We start from the raw sequence: 21,456 nt of genomic DNA on the forward strand, positions 1-21,456 counted from the left end.
CCAGCCTCCCCTAGGACAGAATTAAAACACGATCAAATGATTTTTCTGTGGAGATATCCAGAATAACCAGAATTATTCATTTAAGGAGCTACAAAGGCATAAAAATGTTCCTCTGGCAAACTTAAGTTACAGAGAATAAAATGTGCTAAAAATCTAGGCTTAGTTTAATCTTAATAAAATCTTGGTCACCTCCTTAATGACCTTATTAATAGAAATGGAACCACCAGTTATCAGCTACTGATGGCATTAATTTACACAGTTAATTAATAAAAGCAACCCATTAGGTCTAATAGCATATGGTCAAACAACAATTACAAAAATCACAAGGACACCACAAACCTCTTTCTTAAACAATAAACAGTGAATTAAAAACCACAATCAAGCATTTCCGCTTTATTAAATTGTTATATAAACATTCTGATGCTGTGGTTTACCCTGGACTAATGCGGCACTCTGATTGATTTCTAGTGTTACAGAGAAAGATGCAAAACTGAGTCATTAACACAGCATTCCCTTGTGAAAAAAGACAAACCAGGATGATTAAAGCAATGTAGAAAGGACTGAAAACCCTGAAATTGGGCTTAATTTTTTGCTTTTATCTGTTTGCAAAGTTCATGTAATTCTTTACATGTGTTAGTTTGTTTTGAGAATATGCAATGATGATTTTTTTCTCTTTAAAAAAATGCCAATCATTGAAACCAAGGAAACACATGATAGCAAACCATTTTATATAGAGTATAATTGAAAAAAAACAAAAAAACTTCAAGCTTTCAAGACAGAGTGGCATTTTCTTTCAAATACTCAAAGGTTTTAAAAAATAAACTAGATCTCCTTTCTTTGATGAAAACTGAAATGAGAAATAGGCTAGTTCCTATACCATCTCACATAATCAAAATTTCTAAAGGAAAGAGCATAGACTTGGTGTTAGAATAATACCTAGAGTTCTGGGGCAAGTCATTTAGACATTTAAAGAGTCTCAAACGTTAAACAGCTGATGGTTTAGCAGGAAAGACTAAAGTGTAAATAAATAATGCAAGAAATGCTCTAACAGGGATATAAACAAGGTTAGTGGGTAGGGCAGAGTTAAGGAAGACTTCAAAAAGGAGATACTTGATTTAGTATAAAACTGGAATAAATACAGTGCCTAACAGGGTCATTATGAGGCTTAATGATGATATATATATAAATGCCCTGGCCTAGCTAGCAATAAACGTTAACTAAATTAAACTCCTTGTTCAGAGTTCCATTTCCCCAACTTACCAAGCATATGAATAGTCAAGGCTGGCCTGATCAATCCGGTTCCTGAGGATTCCAATGTCAGCTGACACCATGTCATCTAAAGCCTGTAACTCCTTCTGGATCCTCTTTAGTTTCATGGTTTCTGCCTGAGTTCTTTTAGATCTATAAAATGAGGAATATGAATGGAAAAATAAAAACGTTTTAAAATCATGTATCCATACACAATATAAGTGAAAAAAGCAAGCTACTGTATATACAATATGATTATAATGTGTAATTTTTAAGAATTAAAAAAAAAAACAGAAAAATTGAGATAAAACAAATTCTAGTAACATTTTGGTGTATCTCTAAAACTGCATTTGCACTTTTCCTCCTTACTAGTCCAAATTATATATTAGTATATACTTTTTTATACACAAGAAAAAAAGTAATTAAAAAAAATACCAATAGAGAGTTCACTCATAGGCCTATATTCATTCCATAAGGATGAGAATAAGCACTAAAAGGATGTATCTGTATAGAGAACTGGATATGCTGGAATACTGAACACAGCTTTCCAATTCCAGCCTTAAACTCTTCTTGCTAAGCCTACCTTCATTTGTCTGATACTTAGTGGATGTCAAGAACAGATGCCTACATTAAACACCATTTCTTTATATGTCTGAGAACATCTACTTGGTTTTATTTTATTTTTTTTAATAATTTTTATTGGGGTATAGTTGATTTACAATGTTGTGTTAGTTTCAGATGTACAGCAAAGTGAATCAGTTATACATATATATATATTCACTCTTTTTTAAATTCTTTTCCCATATAGGCCATTACAGAGTATTGAGTAGAGTTCCCTGTGCTATACCATAAGTCCTTATTAGTTATTTATTTTATATATAGTAGCGTGTATATGTCAATCGGTTTTAATTTTCTTAAGATTCATTTCCCCAAACTTCTTTGATTCCTCTTCTCTAGGAAAACTACAGGTCCTCAAAATTCTTCTTTCTGGGGCTCAAAACCACTCTTTTTGTTCCTTTGCTTAAAAGCAACCTCAGCCTTCTCTCCAACCCCAAGTACATCAGCTACTTAAGAAACAGAATAAACAAATACAAAAGCCAACCTTTAATCACAATTCCACTCATTTCAAAATTTCATACACATTCTCACAGGAGAATAAAACTCCCAATAAAACCACTATACTGCAACTTACATTCTCCTGATTTCTACTCCATTATGCATCTACCCTTATTTTCTGCCCAGAAAAGTTAACCATGTGATCTTTTTACTTCAAGTGATTCACTATCCATTTAGTAATAATCTAATCAGGTTATATTCCCTTAAACTTCTGTCTACAGTAATACTTTCTGTCTTAAATCAAAAGCACGTAGAGAAGAGTAAGTGCTGAGCCTGTAAATCTTTTTGTAAAATCCCGAGTAAACAGCCTCCCCAACCTCTTCCAAACTGAAGACTACTAAAATGCTTTTCAATAATCATTTTTCAATAATCACATTGTTTTTCTTCTTGAAACATAAGTTCAGTAAGTTGAGTATTTCCTATGCTTCATGAAAGATCAAGGTGTACCAGTAAGAGAAAAAAAAAATCATTATTTTCAAATACATATATCCTTTTGGCAGATAAAATCCTGAATTACTCTTATACCCACGTGCCTTTCTCTCCATCCCTATTCCTTCCTCTCCCCCTGACACATACACCAGCTTTAATGAGTAATAGTTTTGCCAGACTTTTCTGGAGATCTAAAAAGAAAATGCCTCTGAACACTTGCTTGCATTTAGTTCTCACTATCCCTCAATCATTGCTTTACTGACTGAGCTTGGTTTCCTAAGGCCACAGCACACTAGAAACTACAAAGAGGGAAGAGTGGGTGAGGGATGGGAAATAGGAATGTTGTTGTTCAAGGCTTGTACAGTGCAGTAAAGGAAAAGGGATCGCTGACAAGCTCACTCTGGAAGGTGAGAGAAAAACTGAATTGTATACAGTATGGGACAATGCTCATAATGGTGACCCACAGTCATGGATAAAAAGTTAAATTATATCATGTATCTTTTATCAGTGGGGGCAGGATACGTTATTTAAGTAAAATGGCCATAGAAAATACAATTAGGATTTGTGGGTGTATAAGTCACTTATGTGGAATAATCTTATTCCTCTACGCGTCAGATGATTAAGGCCTATGTGAAAATTAAAACCTGCATTTGTTGCTAATTTACTTATGTCGATAGCTATTTACTGCTCCCTTATGAATGTGTAGATGGTTAAAACTAAAAACACTGACGATGATCCTTAAGTTTTAATTGCCCCTGTATTCATAAATACATTATAATCTATGCTTAAAAAGCCCTCCTTAATAAATTAAGACTGTAATTTCAGTATCATTTGTAAAGCATAATTTGTTTACTAGGTCTTAAAAGTAATGGCTGTAGAGAAAACGCCATTTATTAGAACAGACATAGGAAAATAAATATAAAACATGACAAAACTAATTACAGGTTACAAACAACCTCTCCTGGTTCAGGTGCCTCACCTTTCTGCAATAGCTTTAGCCAAAAGAGCTTTCTTACGTTTATTTTTCTCTTCCATTAGCCGTTGTTCTTGTTGGAGGACTTCCCAACGAGATTTTTCTTGCCTAGGGAGCAAAAGTATAAAAGTGAGTTTCTGAAACCCCGCTCACATCTTACCAGTCTCAGTTCCTAAGCATAAAATTTAATCAACCAGATTATATATATTTTCTTTCAAAAGTCCCCTTAAAAGGAACCCATCTGTAGCTCATTATTTTGTCCTAATAGGAACAAAGACTATGATTTGAAGTAACGAAGGCTTATATAAATTGGCCCTTTGAAATCCATTATACATATATAATCTAGGAACCCAAACTGGAAGCCAGAGTACTATGGCATTTTTTAGGAGTACAAAGAAACTTGTTTAAGTTAATCATGTGTTATATGCAAAATAGAAAACAAAATAATAAGTTGTTCTGTAACTAATTTCATATCTTTTATAGTTTTCTATAATACACATCTTCACCATGTAATAACCCTTAGCACAATAACCAATGTTTATTTCATACATTCTCTTACAATTTGCTCACTTCTTTCTAGCTCTTAAACATTTTAAACAGAGTGAAACACTATGAACTAAGACTTGAATGCTGGGCTAAAGGAAAACTCCAAAGATCTGCAAACATCAATTGTCTTCCAATCTTTCCAATTCTAAAAGAAATATACTAAAATTTCCTGTAAATTCATGAATTTAATGTCAACTCAAATTAAACAAGGTAATGACAAAGCTATTTGTTCCTATTACTGTCATTTCTCACAGCCATTATATCAAAAAACTCTATTCCCAGACCTAGTAACCACTTGCAAAATTATCCTTTTCTCTCCATTCCTACAGCCTCCACCTTAGTGCTGGCATTGGTCCTCTCTCATTTTTACTATCTGCAGGCACCTCCTCCCCAGATACCTTAGTTCCAGCTCACCCAGCACCCAAATGGTGTGCAACAGTGACATCTGGATTTTCTCTAACCATTATTTTTATCAGGGCATCTCTCCTTCAGGGGTCTTGGTGGTGTATTACAGCATCAAGGAACTCACTAGGCAGACATCTTCTGTTTCCAAGTCCTTCTTCACTTCCTTAATTCTCTACTATTTTCTGGCTTATCTTGTGCCTCTTTCAGAAAAGTGAAATGTCATCTCTGACCTTCTCTAGTATATAGTTTTCCTTTCCCCCTCTTAGAGCCTCAGAATTTCTCCATTTTAACAACAGTTCCTGAGATTACATGTCTTCTATGAATATTTTCTCAAGTACCTAAAAAGAGAATAATTTTCCTGATGACATTCAGTCTAAATTCTCCAGCTCAATTTACACATCCCCCCCAACAACTTGTCTCAGGACTTTGTTGGTAAACTACACTTAAGACATTAAACGTATGCACTTGTTTAATTTGGGTCTCATACTTCATGTGGCTTTCTATCTCTTGTCAAAATGATTTCTTGGCTGTAAACCCCTGGTGGGCAGGAAACACTTAAAACTCAGTACAGAATCTGGATTAGCAGAGACTGGAAAAATAGGTGAGATGAGAAAAAACATAAGACACTTTGAAAAAGAAAGACTCGGAAAATGGAAAACAGAAACAAATAGCATTCTTTCTTCCCTGTGAGTGATAAATCAGGAGGAAATAAAGAGCGGATATTCAAACATAAACTATATAATAAAAAAAAATTCTGATTATAAGAATTCACAAGTCATAGAATGGTAATTTCCACAAAAATGTGGCTAAACCAAATTCTGGAGGTGGTTTCTAATACAAACACATTAAATAAAGAAATCTAATGATGCAGCTGAATTATTTAATTAGTCCTCTCAATTTCCAATACTCTTTCCTTTGACCATCCCTTCATGTCTCTTCAGAAGTACCCTTTTCTGGGCCATTGGAGATGCAATGTGGAAGTTGAAAGAATGGGTTCAATTTGGGGAGGAGTACTATGCATATAAGAACTGGTTCTGGTGAGTGTAAAGGGCATAGACTCTGGATCCAGAGTCTTGTATGTGAACCCCACCTCTGCTACTTATTAGTGGTGTATTCACTTTGGGAATACAGTATCTTTTGAGTCCAAGATATCTCATCTGTAAAGTGAAAATAATGAACATGCATTGTAAGACTGTTGTAAAGACTAAATAACATAAAACATAAGAAGTGCATAACACTGCTACTTATATTTAGGTGGTAGCTATTTTTCAATAGTTTATTCATTACATTTCTAAGTTAGAATATAAAACAAACAAAATGTTAAAACTGTATTTCTTCAAAGCCCAGTGGGAAAAAAAAGGTAAAATGGAAAAAAGTCTCATGGATATATAGACTTACTAACAATTCCACTTTCTTTTTTTCCAATTTGCAATCTGGTTTTGGAGGTAGAACCTCAGCATTTTTGTGACCTTCATGGGAATTCTTAAGTCCTAGTTCCCTTGGTTGACTTTCAATACCCTGTGGTTTTCCATCACCAATAGGAGAGGTGAGTGTAGGGGGAGTGGGGGGAGAAGAACATGGTCTTTGAGTATTAAATCTTTGTTTTGGTGCAGAAAGCAGCTGCTCTGGAGGTAATGAGGTTGATCCATCTTGAAGTCCAAGTTTTTGGCTTTGCTCTTGAAGGGCTTTTTCTCGCTGAAGTTGTTGTCGACTTTTCTTCACAGGGACAAGACGCCGCTGTGGTTCAAATGGATCTATATAAAAAAAGAGAATGGAGAAAAATTCCTTTGTGTGAGCAGCAAATAATTATAATTTCTCTAAGAAAATAAAGCATTAACATTAAACTCTGATAATTTTGCAGGGTTTTTCTCCCCTTCTCTTTCTTAAAATCCCAGGGAAAAACAGCCATCTTCTTGCAGAGTTTTGACAGTTCTCCGATCATACCGTTAATATTTAACAAAAACTACCTTAGTTCTCAATTATCTTTGAGGAAGTCCATTTGTCTGTGAGCTAGGCCTTAGAATACAAAGCAAGGTTTCAACTTGATTTGCTAACTGCCAGAAGAATCTAATATGACCAAAGTAGGTAGACAAATGAATTCTCTGATATGTCTTAAATTTGATTTATGGTTCTGTCTGTTCTTCTGAAATAAAATGGTGGTTGTTTTCAAATGGGCTTCACCTTTCTTAAATTTTAACAGATCTTAGGGTAATTTGATACATAGGTAGACATGATACACAAAGTATAGCTGAATGAAGTCTCTTAATTTTAGGAATGTTAGTTAACCCTAAATTGTTTTCTTTCATCTTCCAAACAGTCCAGGGCTGTGTTCCCCAAAGTGTAGTTAGCCTTTAATCAATGTATGCAAGTTAATTTTAATAGCAGCCTGAGCAAAGCAATAGAGGAAGATAAAACAATTGGGAGAAATTTTTTTAAAAAGCATTACGAACTAAATGATAACACTTCCATTGTACTTTTTGGATTGTCCATACCAGTATTAACCTTGTAGGTCAGACAACTGGAGAATCTTGACTCACATTCATACTATACTTAATAAGATCTGTAAGAGATATTCTTTACAAAATGCCTGAGAAATGAAACTATGATAAGTTCTTATAAATGAACTAAATGGGTTTTTTAAAATCTTGCATATTGACCTTTGAAACAACATAAGCTTAATATTTAAATTTCCGAAAGGAGAGTTAAAAGCTTTGTAGTCAAAGTTCTGGTGTTGTTTTTCTCCACACCTCAGTAACCTTAGGCAAGTCAATTAATTATTCTATACCTCAGTTTCTTCATCTGTCAAACTGGTTGAAAATGTACTTGCTCTACTTAACTCATGGAGTTGGTGTAATTATTAAAGAAAATATTTTCAAAGACATACAATCAAAAGTAAAATGATATTGTTGACTTTAGACAGAAACACAAAGTAGAGTACTATATCTTGCAACGGAAACTTATTCTTGGCTACTGATCTTTATTCACACCATCAGAAAATGTCATTGAGCCTGCTTACCTTTCAGTTACACTTGTTAGCTGAATTATTAATATCCCTCTGAAAGTCAGTAATGCAGCTTCCATTTTATTCTGCATTTTCACAGAACCTACCTATAAGGTTAAAAATGCTAACTTTTAAACTCCCAAACAACAAATCAGGTCACTTAAGAATTAAACATATGACCAAAAAACTCTTGGAACTAATAAGTCATTATAGCAAGGTTACAGAATACAAGATTAATGTACAAAAATCAATTACTTTCCTAGCGGCAATGAACAAGTGGAATTTGATATAAAAAACACAGTAACATTTACATTAGCACTCAAAAAATAAAAAAAAATTACTTAGGTATAAATCTAACAAAATATGTACAAGATATGTGAGGAAAACTACAAAACTCGAATGAAATCAGGGAACTAAATAAATGGAGAGATATCCCATATTCATTGGTAAGAAGACTCAGCATTGTCAAGATGTCAATGTCAGTTCATCCTAACTTGATCTATAGATTCACCGCAATACCAATCAAAATCCCAGCAAGTTATTTTATGGATATTGACAAAATGATTCTCAAGTTTATACAGAGAGGCAAAAGACCCAAAATAACCAACATAATATTGAAGAACAAAGCTGGACTGGCACTACTTGACTTTAATACTGACTATAAAGCTACAGTGGGTATCAGCAGAAGAATAGAATAGAGATCAATGGAATAGAACAGAGAGCCCAGAAATAGGCCCATATTAATACAGTCAACTGATCTTCGGCAAGGGTGCAAAGGCAATACAATGGAATAAAAATATTCTTTTCAACAACTGGTGCTGGAACAACTGGACATCCTCAAGCAAAAACAAATAAATCTAGACACAGACCTTATGCCTCTCACTCAAAATGGATTATAGACCTAATGCAAAACTCCAAACTATAAAATTCCTAGAAGACGACAAAATTTCTAGGAGAAAATCTAGATGATCTCAGGCACAGCAATGACTTTTTTAGATATAACACCAAAAGGCACTATTCATAAAACAGATAACTGATAAACTGAATTTCATTAAAATTAAAAACTTCTGCTCTGTGGAAGACAATGTCAAAGGAATGAGAAGACAAGTCACAAACTGGGAGAAAACATTTGCAACAGACACCTCTGATAAAAAAGGACTGTTATCTAAAGTATACAAAGAACTCTAAAAACTCAATAGTAAGAAAACAACCTGAATAAAAAATGGGCCAAAGACCTTTAACAGGCACCAAAGAAGATATACATACAGCAAATATGCATATGAAAAGATTCCAAATCACATGCCATCAGGGAAATGCAAATTAAAACAAGATACCACTACACAACTATTAGAATGGCCAAAAATCTGTAAAACTGACAACACCAAATGCTGGTGAGGTTGTGGAGCAACCAGAACTCTTTCGTTGTTGGTGGGAATGCAAAATGGTAGTCACTTTGGAAGACAGTTTGGTGGTTTCTCACAAAACTAAACATACTCTTACCATACGATATAGCAATCGTGCTCACTGGTATTTTAAAGGTAATAAAAACTCACATCCACACGAAAACCTGAGCACGGATGTTTATAGAAACTTTACTCATAATTGCCAAAACCTCGAAGCAACCAAGATGTCCTTCAGTAGGTGAATGGATAAACTGTGGTACACACAGACAATGGAATATTATTCAATGCTAAAAATAAAAGAAATAAGCTGTCAAGCCACATAGAGCATGGAGGAACCTTAACTGCACACTACTAAGTGAGAGAAAACAATCTGAAAAGGCTATATACTGTATGATTTCAACTATATGACGTTCTGGAAAAGGCAAAACTATGGAAACAGTAAAAAGATCAGTGACTGCTAAGGATTGAGGAGAGAAGGGATGAATAGGCAGAGAAAAGGGGATGTTTAGGGCAGTGAAAATACTCTGTATACTATAACAGATACATGACATTATGCATTTGTCCAAACCCATAGCATGTACAACACCAAGAGTGAACCCTAATGTAAACTATAGACTTGGGTGATAATGATGGGTCAGTGTAGGTTATAACCAATGTGCCACTCTGGTGGAAGATGTTGATAATGGGGGTGGCTATGTACGTGTGGGGGCAGGGAGTATATGGGAAACCTCTGTATCTTCCTCATAATTTTGCCATGAACCTAAAATTGCTCTTAAAAAAAATTAGGTTTTTAGGAAGAACTGGAAAGAAAAGGAACATACTGTTTTACATACTTATATCGGGGGCTGCAATTATCCAGAAGACTGTGGTAAACTGGGAGCACAAGTACAGTTTAAAGGGGGCAATCCATAGCCACCTCTAGCCATTAAAAATGGCAGCTGTCACTAAAAAATTTAGGTCAGTGTTATCACACATTTTGATTTTTCACCAGAAAAATTCAGATTTTTATGTAAAATATAGGGAATTGCATCAATCAAGAAAATCTAGGTTATGCTGTAGAGGCAAAGAACCCTGGAATCTTTGTGGTTTCAAACAACAAAGGTTTATTTCTCATTAATGCCACGTGCCAACTGAAGGCCAGCAGCAGCTTTCTGCTGATCAGTCTCTTAGGGCTCCAGGCTGACTGCACAGCCATTTAGTGTTGCTAGCTCCCATGGCAGGTGAGAAGAGAGCTCAGGAAGGTCCTGGTTCAGCAATTAATTGCTCTGACCCAGTAGTGACATAACACTTCTGCTCACAATTCAATGCTGAACTAGCACTTGGTCTGATCCAAAAACAAGGGCAATAGGAATATACTGGGAAGAGAAGTGAACTAGAAGTATTTTCACCACTATTAATTTAAAAAGAAATTTAAAGATTAGATAATCCAAAAAAGGAAAATTAAAATGAAAAGACAAACACATATCTGGGTTAAATCAATCCAAGAAGCTGAGTCTGTGAACTTTGTTCTATATCCTTTAAGCTCTACTTTCTCCTACCAAGACAACCATCATTTGAATCATGTGTTGATCATTCCTTTCCTTTGCTTTTTATGTCATACTGCATCTACAAATATTTCTTCAAAATTTTAGTTTGTTTTAACTTTATATAAAGGGTGTCATGGTGGATGTAATCTTTAACTTAATATGATATTGCCAATATTCATCCATATTGTTCATGTTGCTTCAGCCATTCAATTTTAATGCTGTATAATATTCTATTGTATTAATAAACCAGAGTCTATTCATCTTCTTCCTTTGATGGACATTTAGATTGGATCCAGGTTTTTGCTTTGGTGAATATTGCTGTTATGTCTCCTCTTGTATAGGTACAAGAATTTACCTTGGATACCATCTAAGAACTGTTGTGTCATAAAGTATAACTTTAGGAGAAATGTCAAATTGCTTTCCAAAGTGCATTCTCTCTGGCAATGTATAAGATCCTGTGGATGCAGTTTCTCTTCAATATATAATAGTATCAGACTTTGATTTTTGTCAATCAAATGGGTATGAAGTAGTGTCTCACTGTGGTCCTGATTTGCAATTCTGTTTGTTGATGGTGATAAGCATCTCTTCATATTTCCTTTTTATAAGAAATATATATTCATATCTTTTGTTGATTTTTCTTTTGGCTTGTTTGTATTCTTCATATGCCAGCAGCAATTGGAAAACATAATTAAAGAGAAGATATTTCAATACTAGAAATTATCAAGTATCTAGGAACAAATCTAGCAAGAGGGTGTTCAAAACCTCTACAGGAAAAATTCTAAAATTTTATTAGAAGATATTAAAGAAGACCTAAATAAATGAAGACACATACTGGGTTAGTGGTAGTGTTCACAATGTGAAAATGTGAAATCTCCCCAAATTGATCTAAAGACTCAATGCAATGCCAATAAAAATTTCAACTCTCAATTTTCATGGGTTTTCCATGAAATTTGGTAAAATCACAAAATTTTTATATGAAGGGGTAAAAGCTCAAGAATAGCAAGGAAACTTCCAAAGAAAAAGAACAAGGGGACTAGACTACTAGCTATCAGGAATATTGCAAAACTTTAAAACACTGTGGTATCGGTGCAGGAAATGATAAAACGACCAATGGATTAGAATAAAGAACAGAGAAACAAGCTCATACATGTTTGAAGCACTGGTATACAACAGAGGTAGCATAGCAGATCAACAACAAAAGGTGGGATTTCTTCAATAAATGGACCCGGGGGAGAAATGGTTATCTATATGGAAAAGATGAAATCAGATCTATCCCTCATACCATATAAAAACAAACAAAACACTCACCAAATGGATTAAGGACTTAACTGTCAAATCAACACTTTAAAACACATCAGAAACACATTTCTTTATGCAATGTTTGAATCTGCTACAGCTTATAATAAAAACGATTTTTAAAAACTCTTGATTGAAAATAGGGATTAATATCTTTTAGAACTTATAGTAGGGTGCTAATTTCTTAAAACACAGAAAATCTTGACTATAAAAGAAGAACTAACAAATTTGTCCATATTAAAATTACTTTCTTCATTAAAAGATAAAAGTTAAAAGATAAATTACATACTGTGAGAAGATATTCATAATATAACTAGCAAAGAACTAGTATCAAGAAAAAAGAACTCAGGACTTCCCCTGGGACACAGTGGTTAAGAATCTGCCTGCCACTGCAGAGGACATAGGTTCGATCCCTGGTCCAGGAAGATCCCACATGCCATGGAACAACTAAGTGAGTGTGCCACAACTACTGAGCCTGTTCTCCACAACTAGAGAGCCGCATGCCACACTACTGAGCCCACATGCTGCAACTACTGAATCCTGCGTGCCTAGAGCCCATGCTCCACAACAAGAGAAGCCACCACAATGAGAAGCTCATGCACCGCGATGAAGAGTAGGCCCCACCTGCCACAACTAGAGGAAGCCCAAACGCAGCAACGAAGACCCGATGCAGCCAAAAATAAATAAAATTAAAAAAAAAAAGAATAAAGAACTCATATTTTCTTTAACTAGAAATTGACAGCACTATTTATGTACAATTTTTTTCATTATGAAATAAACTATACATTAAATAATATGTATGTCTCTGTTACATATACACATCCAACTTGTATGAATTATAAAAACTCATGACAGTTTAATAAAACATGACTACAGGAGACATAACTGATGCTCAAGGATTGACACATTACCCCTCTTTTGGAACACACAAGATAATTTTACTTCCTGTCCTCCAAGTCATATGACTTACTTTTGCTAAATGAAACATAAGTAGGAGTGACACCTGTCATTTAGTGGTGGAAGCATTTAATTGCCAATGCTCAATTCTCAATCTTCTCCTGCCATGGTGAACTCCTATGACAATACCAAATCATGGTGTGTAGTGACCATGTCAACCCATGGAAGACATGAAACTAGAGTGAAAAAGAGATCTTTATTATTTCAAACAACTGATACTTTAGGGATATGTGTTACTGCAGCTTAATTTGGCTGAACCTGATTTCATAATTATCAGTACTTTTGAAAGTGTATTTCCCCTTATTGTTCATATTCCCTTGCCTTCCTACCACCCTGAATTTTGTGTTTCATTCCTTTGATTTTCTTTATATATTTCCTATATTCCTAAAAGAATATACCTGCTTTGTATGATTTTGAACTTCTATAAATGGTATCAGACTGTATATATTCTTCTGCAATTTGTTCTTTTCATATGTTAAGTTTACGAAATTTATACATGTTAATACATGTGACTATAGTTCATATATTCCCACTAGCTGTATAGTAGCTCAGTGGATGATTATACCACTATTTATTTATCCACTCCCTTGTTAATGAACACTTGGGTTGTTTCCAGCTTTTTAATATTATAAACAATATAAACAAGATTATTAAGAACTTTTTGACTTTCCCAAATGCCCATATGGGTTTCTCTAGAGTAGTGTTGTATTTATTTTTGCTGGCAACCAACCCCATCTTCATAGATCATTTAAATATATTTTTAAGGCTGGAGAACAGCTGGAAGGAGCCTTAAAAATTAAAGATTCAGCTGTTTTAGTTTTATAAATAAGAACTCCAAGACAAAAAGATTTAGAGGCAGAGCTGGGAGATCTTCTATATACCAATCACTGTGTTTGGCTATGAGTATACAAAGATGTTGAGATGTTTTCTTAAGGTGGTCAAAGACTAGTGAGTTGCGTCTATGTTCTAACCTCTCACTGAAATGACAGGTCTTTAAATTAAGGTCCTTCCACCCCCTCTCGATGCCAAATTACAAAGCTATTTAGAAACGTACTTCCACATAATGAATCCAATGTTTAACTTAGACTTCTACATTAAGTCTTCTTTCCCCTGGCAAACTCACCTCTGCTAACACATAATCTCTGTGAAATTTTGCCAAGCTCCACCCAACCACCGGCACAGTAAAGTTCCTGCTAATTATGTAGCAAACTCTTGTACAACATCTACTATCACATTATATTATAGTTTGTCTCTTCATTAGACTATAAGCTCTTTGAAGGCAGGGATGACGCCTTGTTCATATCAGCATCCCTAATGCAGAAGCTGATACCCGTAACTTCTGGTCAGACCAGAGCAGGGGTACTAGTACTCCATACATCTGAACATGGGAATGTCAGTTAATTACAAAGTGTAGTGTAACTTTTATGATATAGTTTTTAAAGGCCTCTGGGCCAGTCAAAATTTCCTCGATCTATATAATCTACACTGGCCTTACGTTACAAATGTACTTCCTTTTCCACTTGTCAGCCCTAGATTATTTTCACAACCATGCTAAAAACGCACAGGCTTACCTGAGAAAACATCCAATTTTCTCACATACTCTAATTAAAGGCATGGCAGAGCTTATTTAATTTTCTCCCAGAATGTGTAAGTTATGGCACCAAGAATGGTGTAAGCTCACAGAAGTGGTGTGCATTACCAGGATCACCATACAGAACTTTACGAAATTTCAACCACAATCAAAGCACAGTTTATATCACCAAGAGTTTCTCACAAAGTATCAGCAAACTTAATTTCTTCATTAAAAGATAACAAAATAGTACAAGTCCATTCAATGATTACGTTAAAAAGCTGGAGAAGGAAGCACAAAATTTTAGCTTACACTAAAGTCAGTAGATATGGATGGATGGATGGACAGAGGCGTAGATAGGTAGCTAGATATTTCACATCTAACTTCTCAAAGACCCTTTTGGTTTGCTGACTCTCAAGAGTTGGAAAGAACTGCAAAAATCACCTGGCAAGTGAAAGCAAGACTCCAGATGTCTTATGAAAAGCACCAACTTTTTGCATTTATTCAGACTCCTGTGCTCCTTTTTCCCAATCATTGCCTGCTTCTATAAATTCATCACAAATCTAATATGGTGTGTGCCCCTTCTCCTTCCTTTACTCAGACCCCAACCCTCCAACCACTGATCTATGCAGCAATCCTCCTAATAGGTCACTTCCTCTCCCAAGTCCCCTTCCTTTCACCGGAAAAAGTCAAATCCCTGAAATAAATGTCTTAAGTCTGTTTTCTAAAAGTAGACCCCAGTCCTCTGTGCCCGCCCCCCTCCCCCAGCCGTGGCTCCAAGTACAGGCACTTCTGGCGCCCTCTCAATCCACTCCTCCCACTTATAGCTCCTTCCCCCAACACAGATAACCCTTTTCCCCGCCCCCTTCCCCTCAAAAACTGCAGCCCCGCCCCTTCCCCTTAACAGACCCAAGAATTAAATCTGTGCAGACCCGTCCCTTTACCTTTAGTCTGCTTTAATCGCCTCAGCTCCTCCTCAGAGAAGCCGGCCCAACCCTGCGCCATCCGCCTCGACTTGCCAGCACGCCTAGAACGCCCAAACCTCAGAGCCCCAATTGCCAACACAGCTACCCAGGCACATCCGGGTTCTTCCCCTGCCGCGGCTGACCAACCAATCAGCGCATCGAGCTCTGGACGCAAGGCCCCCTCTCCCCTGCAGCAGGACCCGGCTCTCTTCGAGGCTCTCTCCGTCAGTGCCGGACAAACTGCATGAAGAAATCGTGGCCTCGCAGACATTCATTTCCCCTGACCTGGCTGCTCTTTCTCCCTGTCTCCTATGCTTGTTGGGTTATCGCTTCAAGAGGTAAAGGGGGAAATAGCGATGGAAATAAAGGTGGAGATAAACAGGCAGTGAGGAAGTGACTACGAGTCGGTGGCGGAAAAGGGAGGACAGAGCTGCCTCTTGGCGCCCTCTGAATTTATAGGGGCGGAGCACTCTACGTGTTGGTGGTGGAGGGTTTCGCTGCGTGGCTTGTAGAGCCTTCTTCCAAAACTGCACTGAAATCATCCCGCAAGTTGACTCAAGAATGTTCAGATTTAGGCTTTTAATTATAAAGAATCATTTCAGAGGACTGGGGTATAATAGTGGAAAGGGAACAGACACGTGTAACAGCGTAGCCAGGTCTCCCCCAGGCTGTAGCGACTCCTAGATTTCTGTGGATTGGGACTTGGTTCTTCGATTTTGAGAAAGATTCTCGCTAATCTGTAACCTTTCTCCTAAGGGATGTCTAAATTCCTCCTCTTAAAAATGATCTGTCCTCTGTTTTTATGTTCAGAGAAGGCAATGTAAAAACGTCGGCGCTGGGGGATGGGAAAACACTTCCTAGGCTTCTCCCGCCTGGAGTCCTGATTTCAATGTTCTGGTACTACCTTGAACACGTTACCACTCTGGGCTTCCATTTTCTCATTTTAAGCAAGATTTTGGAGATTAAAAGATGCAAACGTTGTCAAAGTACATATAGATCAAGATGATTTAAATGAGACCACTTAATTTTTCGTGTTTCTCTTTTCACTGTTTTGCATTTTTAAAACCAGTTATTTTGGCTTACATTTAAAAATCACATGTGTGGCTTTTGGTTTTAGTGTGCCAATACTTTTAAACAAATTGAAATAAAGGAGTAGACTAAAAATAAAATAGTACACTAAGAAAAGAGTTGGAATGAATATTTCAAGCTTAAATAGGTGATTAGAAGGTGAAGGGTGTTTGGAATTTTCTTTGTAACCTTTAAGCTTTTAAACTTAAAAGCGATTTCTTAAATTTAGGTGTGCACAAACTCTTCATTTTAAATGTGGACTCATTTTTCCTAACATTTAAAAAAAATGCTATCCAAAAGGATTGGAGGAGCCAGATTCATCCAGTTTTTGAAGCTAGACTAAATACGTTAAAGTATACAGATAATCTAGCTTCAAAATAGTAGATGAGGATCGGTACATTCTGGTGGTTAATTCAGTTTGCCATTTACAGGCCTCAGCTATCTAGTTCCATCTAATAAAAATGAACCACCTTGTATGCCCCATGTTAAATTTTATACATAAACTTTCTTTAGCTCACTTTGGGTAGATTTCAAGAATTATCAGTAATCTTAATAGAGATGGAAATTAAGGTATTTAAAAAAGTTTTGCATTAACCCTGAATGAGAACCAAGCATGAGCAAGATTATGGTAAAAGACAACATCTGTATAAAGTTATAATTTCCAATTTGCAAGCTTCTAAATCTACTGTTTGTTGTTTCTGTTAGCTCTCCCTCATGGTGACTGGCTTCTTCAAATAATGTATATTTTATTGGGAGTTTATCTTCAAAAAAGTTCTGTGAGAGTCCTTTATATCTTGGATTGAGAGACTACAGATTGGTTTTGCTGGTCCCTAGAAGTTTCATTTGCTTTAAACCAGATTTAAGGTAATTTTTTAAACTTGTAATATAAATTTAGATCTCACCGCCATGTATGATACAGGCCTCAAGTAGAGATAACAGTCTTCCTTACTGCTTTTACAAAGCAGTAGGCTGAGTTTTTTCTAATCCTCTGTTACCATGTGGACCATCCTTTCCACACTCTGAACTTTATTTCGGTGATCTTGTCTTCAAATGTGTTTAGGAATCAAATCCCCAGCACACATTCAGGTAGAGTACCCCTTGGATTTGCTTTCTACATCTCTTTTTGCTTTCTTTTAAGTTCTGTGATGTATTTTTTCTTTTAAATAAAAACATGTTGTGTAGTATACAGCATTTTTGTGTTTGTAGCAAAAGGGGACCATCTGTGACAACTTAGACTATTATATTGGCTCCAGTTGATTCTCCAACAGAGAAGCTAGAGTAATTTTTTAGAAAAGAAAAATCTAATGTCTATAGCCTGCTTAAAACTGTAAAACAGCTTCCCGTTGCCTTTTGAATAAAATCCCAGTTCCTACATGAGCCTGCATGATCTATCTGATCCCTGCCTACCTCTTACATGACCATTGTGCTGTCTTTCCCTTTATTCCACATTCCCTACACTCCAGCCAGGTTGGCTTTCTTTGGAGTTTTAGAACATGCCAGTCTCTCCTGCCATCCCCTACTGCCCTACCCAAGGCGTTCCCAAATCCTGTTCCATTTGGCTGTAATGATCTTTACCTTATCTGGCTGGCTCTGCTTCAGGTTTTGACCTGAATGTCCACTTAGACTTCAGTGACTACCCTATTCTATCCAAATAGCACCCCAGTTTTTTCCCTACATTTCTGTGTTCTTTATTATTTTCATTTAGCACTAATTACAACTCCTAAATTATTTGCATTTATTTTCTATTTCCCTTTACTAGTTAATATCTCCACAAGATCAGGCGATGCATCTTTTATTTACTCAGTGTAAAACAGTGTTTGACACCTACTGAGCACTCACATAAATATTGAAAGAAGAAACCTTTCAAAGTTAAGTATTGAAACATTTCCACATCTTATATATTCTGAGATTCCTTTCCAGTATGAGTTTCTATGAACCCCATTTGTTACTTATTGCTAGTTGCAGCCATGGCCTCATGGTTTAGTAAATAAAAAACATTAAAAATAGGCTGAAAAGGGACTTACCTGGTGGCACAGTGGTTAAGAATCTGCCTGCCAATGCAGGGGACATGGGTTTGATCCCTGATCCGGGAAGATCCCACATGCTGTGGAGCAACTAAGCCCATGCGCCACAACTACTGAGCCTGCGTTCTAGAGCCCGTGAGCCACAACTACTGAAGCCAACGCACCTAGAGCCCATGCTCCACCACCACAATGAGAAGCCTGTGCACTACAACGAAGAGTAGCCTCCGCTCACAACAGCTAGAGAAAGCCTGCACACAGCAACAAAGACCCAACGCAGCCAAAAATAAATAAATAAAATATAAATAAATTTATTTTAAAAATAGGCTGAAAAGGATCAAGATGCCATTTTATTTCTTTATAAGGCCTTTAAAATAGCATTTCAGCAGTATCCCATAATTTTCAATGTATGTCTTGCACATCTATCAGATTTATCCGTAAGTAATAAATAACATGATGCTATTGTAAATAGCAATTTTATTCAATTTTTAATATTTTGTGTCTACTATATAGAAATAAAATCAATTTTTGTTGATCAACCATGATAAACACACTTAATAGTTCTTTTTTTAATTTTTAATTTATTTGTTTCTATTTTTGGCTGTGTTGTGTCTTTGTTTCTGTGTGCGGGCTTTCTCTAGTTGAGGTGAATGGGGGCTACTCTTCCTTGCGGTGCACGAGCTTCTCATTGTCATGGCTTCTCTTGTTACGGTGCATGGGCTCTAGGCACGCGGTCTTCAGTAGTTGTGCATGGGCTTAGTTGCTCTGCAGCATTTGGGATCTTCCGGGACCAGGGCTCGAACCCGTGTTCCCTGCATTGGTAGGCGGATTCTTAACCACTGCGCCATCAGGGAAGCCCAACACACTTAATAGTTGTAGCAGCATTTTTAAAAGTAGATTTCGTTGGATTTTCTACCTGGATGATCATGTTGTCTGCAAACGACAGTTTTACTTCTTTCTTTCTTCTAATCTGAATGCCTTTTTTTCTTTTCTTGCCTTATTGCACTGGCTAGACCCACCAGTATAATGTTGAATAGAAAAATGAGATTGTGTATCTTTTCTTGTTTCTGATCTCAGGGGAAAAGCATAAAGTCTTTCACCATTAAGTGTAGTGCTAGCTTTAGGTTTTTTTGGTAGATGTCCTTTATTAGGTTGATGAGATTCCTTTCTATTCCTAGTTTTCTAAGAGTTTTTATCAGAAATGGATAAAGGATTTTCTTGCATGCGTTTTCTGGGTCTATTGGCATGATAATATGATTTTTCTTTATTAGATTCTTAATATGGTGAATTGCATTGATCAGTTGGCCAATGTTACACCAATCTTGCATCCTGGGATAAACTCTACTTAGACGTAGTATAGTATATTATGCTTTTTGTATATTGGATTTGATTGGCTAAAATTTTGTTAAAATTTTTGCATATGTTCATGAGAGATACTGGTCTAAAGTTTAATTTTGTGTAATGTTTCCCTTGTTTTGGGGTCAGGGTAATACTGGTTTCACCAAATGAGAAATGTTTTCTTCTCTTTGATTTTCTGAAAGACTTGTGTAGCATTGGTATTAATTCTTCCTTATATACTTGGTAGAATTTACCAGTGAAGCCATCTGAATTTTCCTTTGTGAGAAACTTTTTAACTACAAATTGAATTTCTTTGATAGATAAAGGCCTACTTAGATTATTTATTCTTGAGTGATTTTGGTAGTTTTTCTTTCAAGATATTTCTTTGTTTCATCTAAGTTGTTGAAAGTATTGGCATAAAATTGTTCATAATGTTCTTATTGTTCAGGAAAGGGTTAGCTCAGAGGGTTTGTGATGTTCAAACTCTGCACATTCCAAAGAAATAACTGGCCCTTGACTGACTCCTGGGAGAAAACCTCTAAGCATCCTTCATGATAAGGTTGTCTTTATATGCCTAGGGTCTTTGTGCTTGTCAGATAGTTTATGCTAACAGTGTGATTTATGGTGAATGCCTATTTTTGTTTACCTGGATTTCTGGGCCATACTTTATCAGTTTGATCTCTGGAGGGGCTGGAGACTGGATAGCTAAAGTCAGTGATGTTGGTGTTCCATGCCTGCATGACTTGACTCCCAATAAGAACCCTAGACAACAAGGTTTACATGAGCTTCCCTGGTTGGCAATACTTCATATGTGTTGTCACACATCATTGATGGGAGAATTAAGACCTGTCCATACAACTACATTGGGAGAGGACAACTAGAAGTTTATATCTGATTTCTTCTGGGCTCCTCTCTGTGTGTTTTGCCTTTTCTGATTTTAATATGTATCTGTTCACTGTAATAAACTGCAGTTGTAAGTATAACAGTTTTTCTGAGTTCTTTGAGTCTTTCTAGTGCTAATCATCAAAACTTAGGGTGGTATGGGGGCCCCCAACACTTATTATCCTTTTAATATCTGTAGATTTTGCAGTGTTATCAATTCTCTAATTCCTGATATTGGTAATTTGTATCTTGTCTCTTTTTATCTGATCACTCTCCTAAGAGGTTTATCAATTCTATTTTCTCAGACAATCAGCTTTTGGTGTTACTGAATTTCTCTATTGTTTATTAGTTTTCCACTTTGTTGATTTCTGCTCTAATCTTTACAGTTTTATTTCTTCTGCTTACTTCAGGTTTCATTTGCTCTTCTTTTCCTAGTTTCTTAAGGTAGAAATTGAGGTTGTTGATTTAAAACTTTTCTCTTTTCGAAATAGGTGTTTAGTGCAATAAATTTTCTCCTAAGTACTGCTTTGGCAGAATCCCATGAATTTTGATGTGCTGTGTTTTTTCATTCAATTCTAATTTCTCTTTTGATTTTATCTTTGAGTCATTGGTTAAAATTCTGTTGTTTAGTTTTAAATATCAATATTTTGAGATTTCTAGAGTCCTCTCTTACTACTGATTCCTAGTTTACTTTCCTTGTGATCAGGTAAGT

The 21,456-nt window shown here is 36.0% G+C and overlaps 1 protein-coding gene across 6 annotated transcripts in view; it reads right to left on the reverse strand.

Annotated features, from left to right (window-relative positions):
* GORAB (golgin, RAB6 interacting) overlaps positions 1-15,768 on the reverse strand; it is an 88,090-nt gene extending 72,322 nt beyond the window's left edge. For all 6 annotated transcript variants that reach the window (XM_082438401.1, XM_082438400.1, XM_082438397.1 and 3 more), the window contains exons 1-4: positions 15,415-15,768; positions 6,120-6,471; positions 3,773-3,874; positions 1,261-1,401 (exon numbers count right to left, since the gene is read on the reverse strand). In XM_082438401.1, the coding sequence (XP_082294527.1) occupies positions 1,261-1,401; positions 3,773-3,874; positions 6,120-6,471; positions 15,415-15,706 (887 nt within the window). In that variant the 5' untranslated portion in view covers positions 15,707-15,768. The remainder of the gene's footprint in view (positions 1-1,260; positions 1,402-3,772; positions 3,875-6,119; positions 6,472-15,414) is intronic.
* Between the last annotated feature and the right edge of the window lie 5,688 nt (positions 15,769-21,456).

Source organism: Balaenoptera physalus (genome assembly GCF_965194825.1).
Source record: "Balaenoptera physalus genome assembly, chromosome: 1".
Lineage (NCBI taxonomy): Eukaryota > Metazoa > Chordata > Mammalia > Artiodactyla > Balaenopteridae > Balaenoptera > Balaenoptera physalus.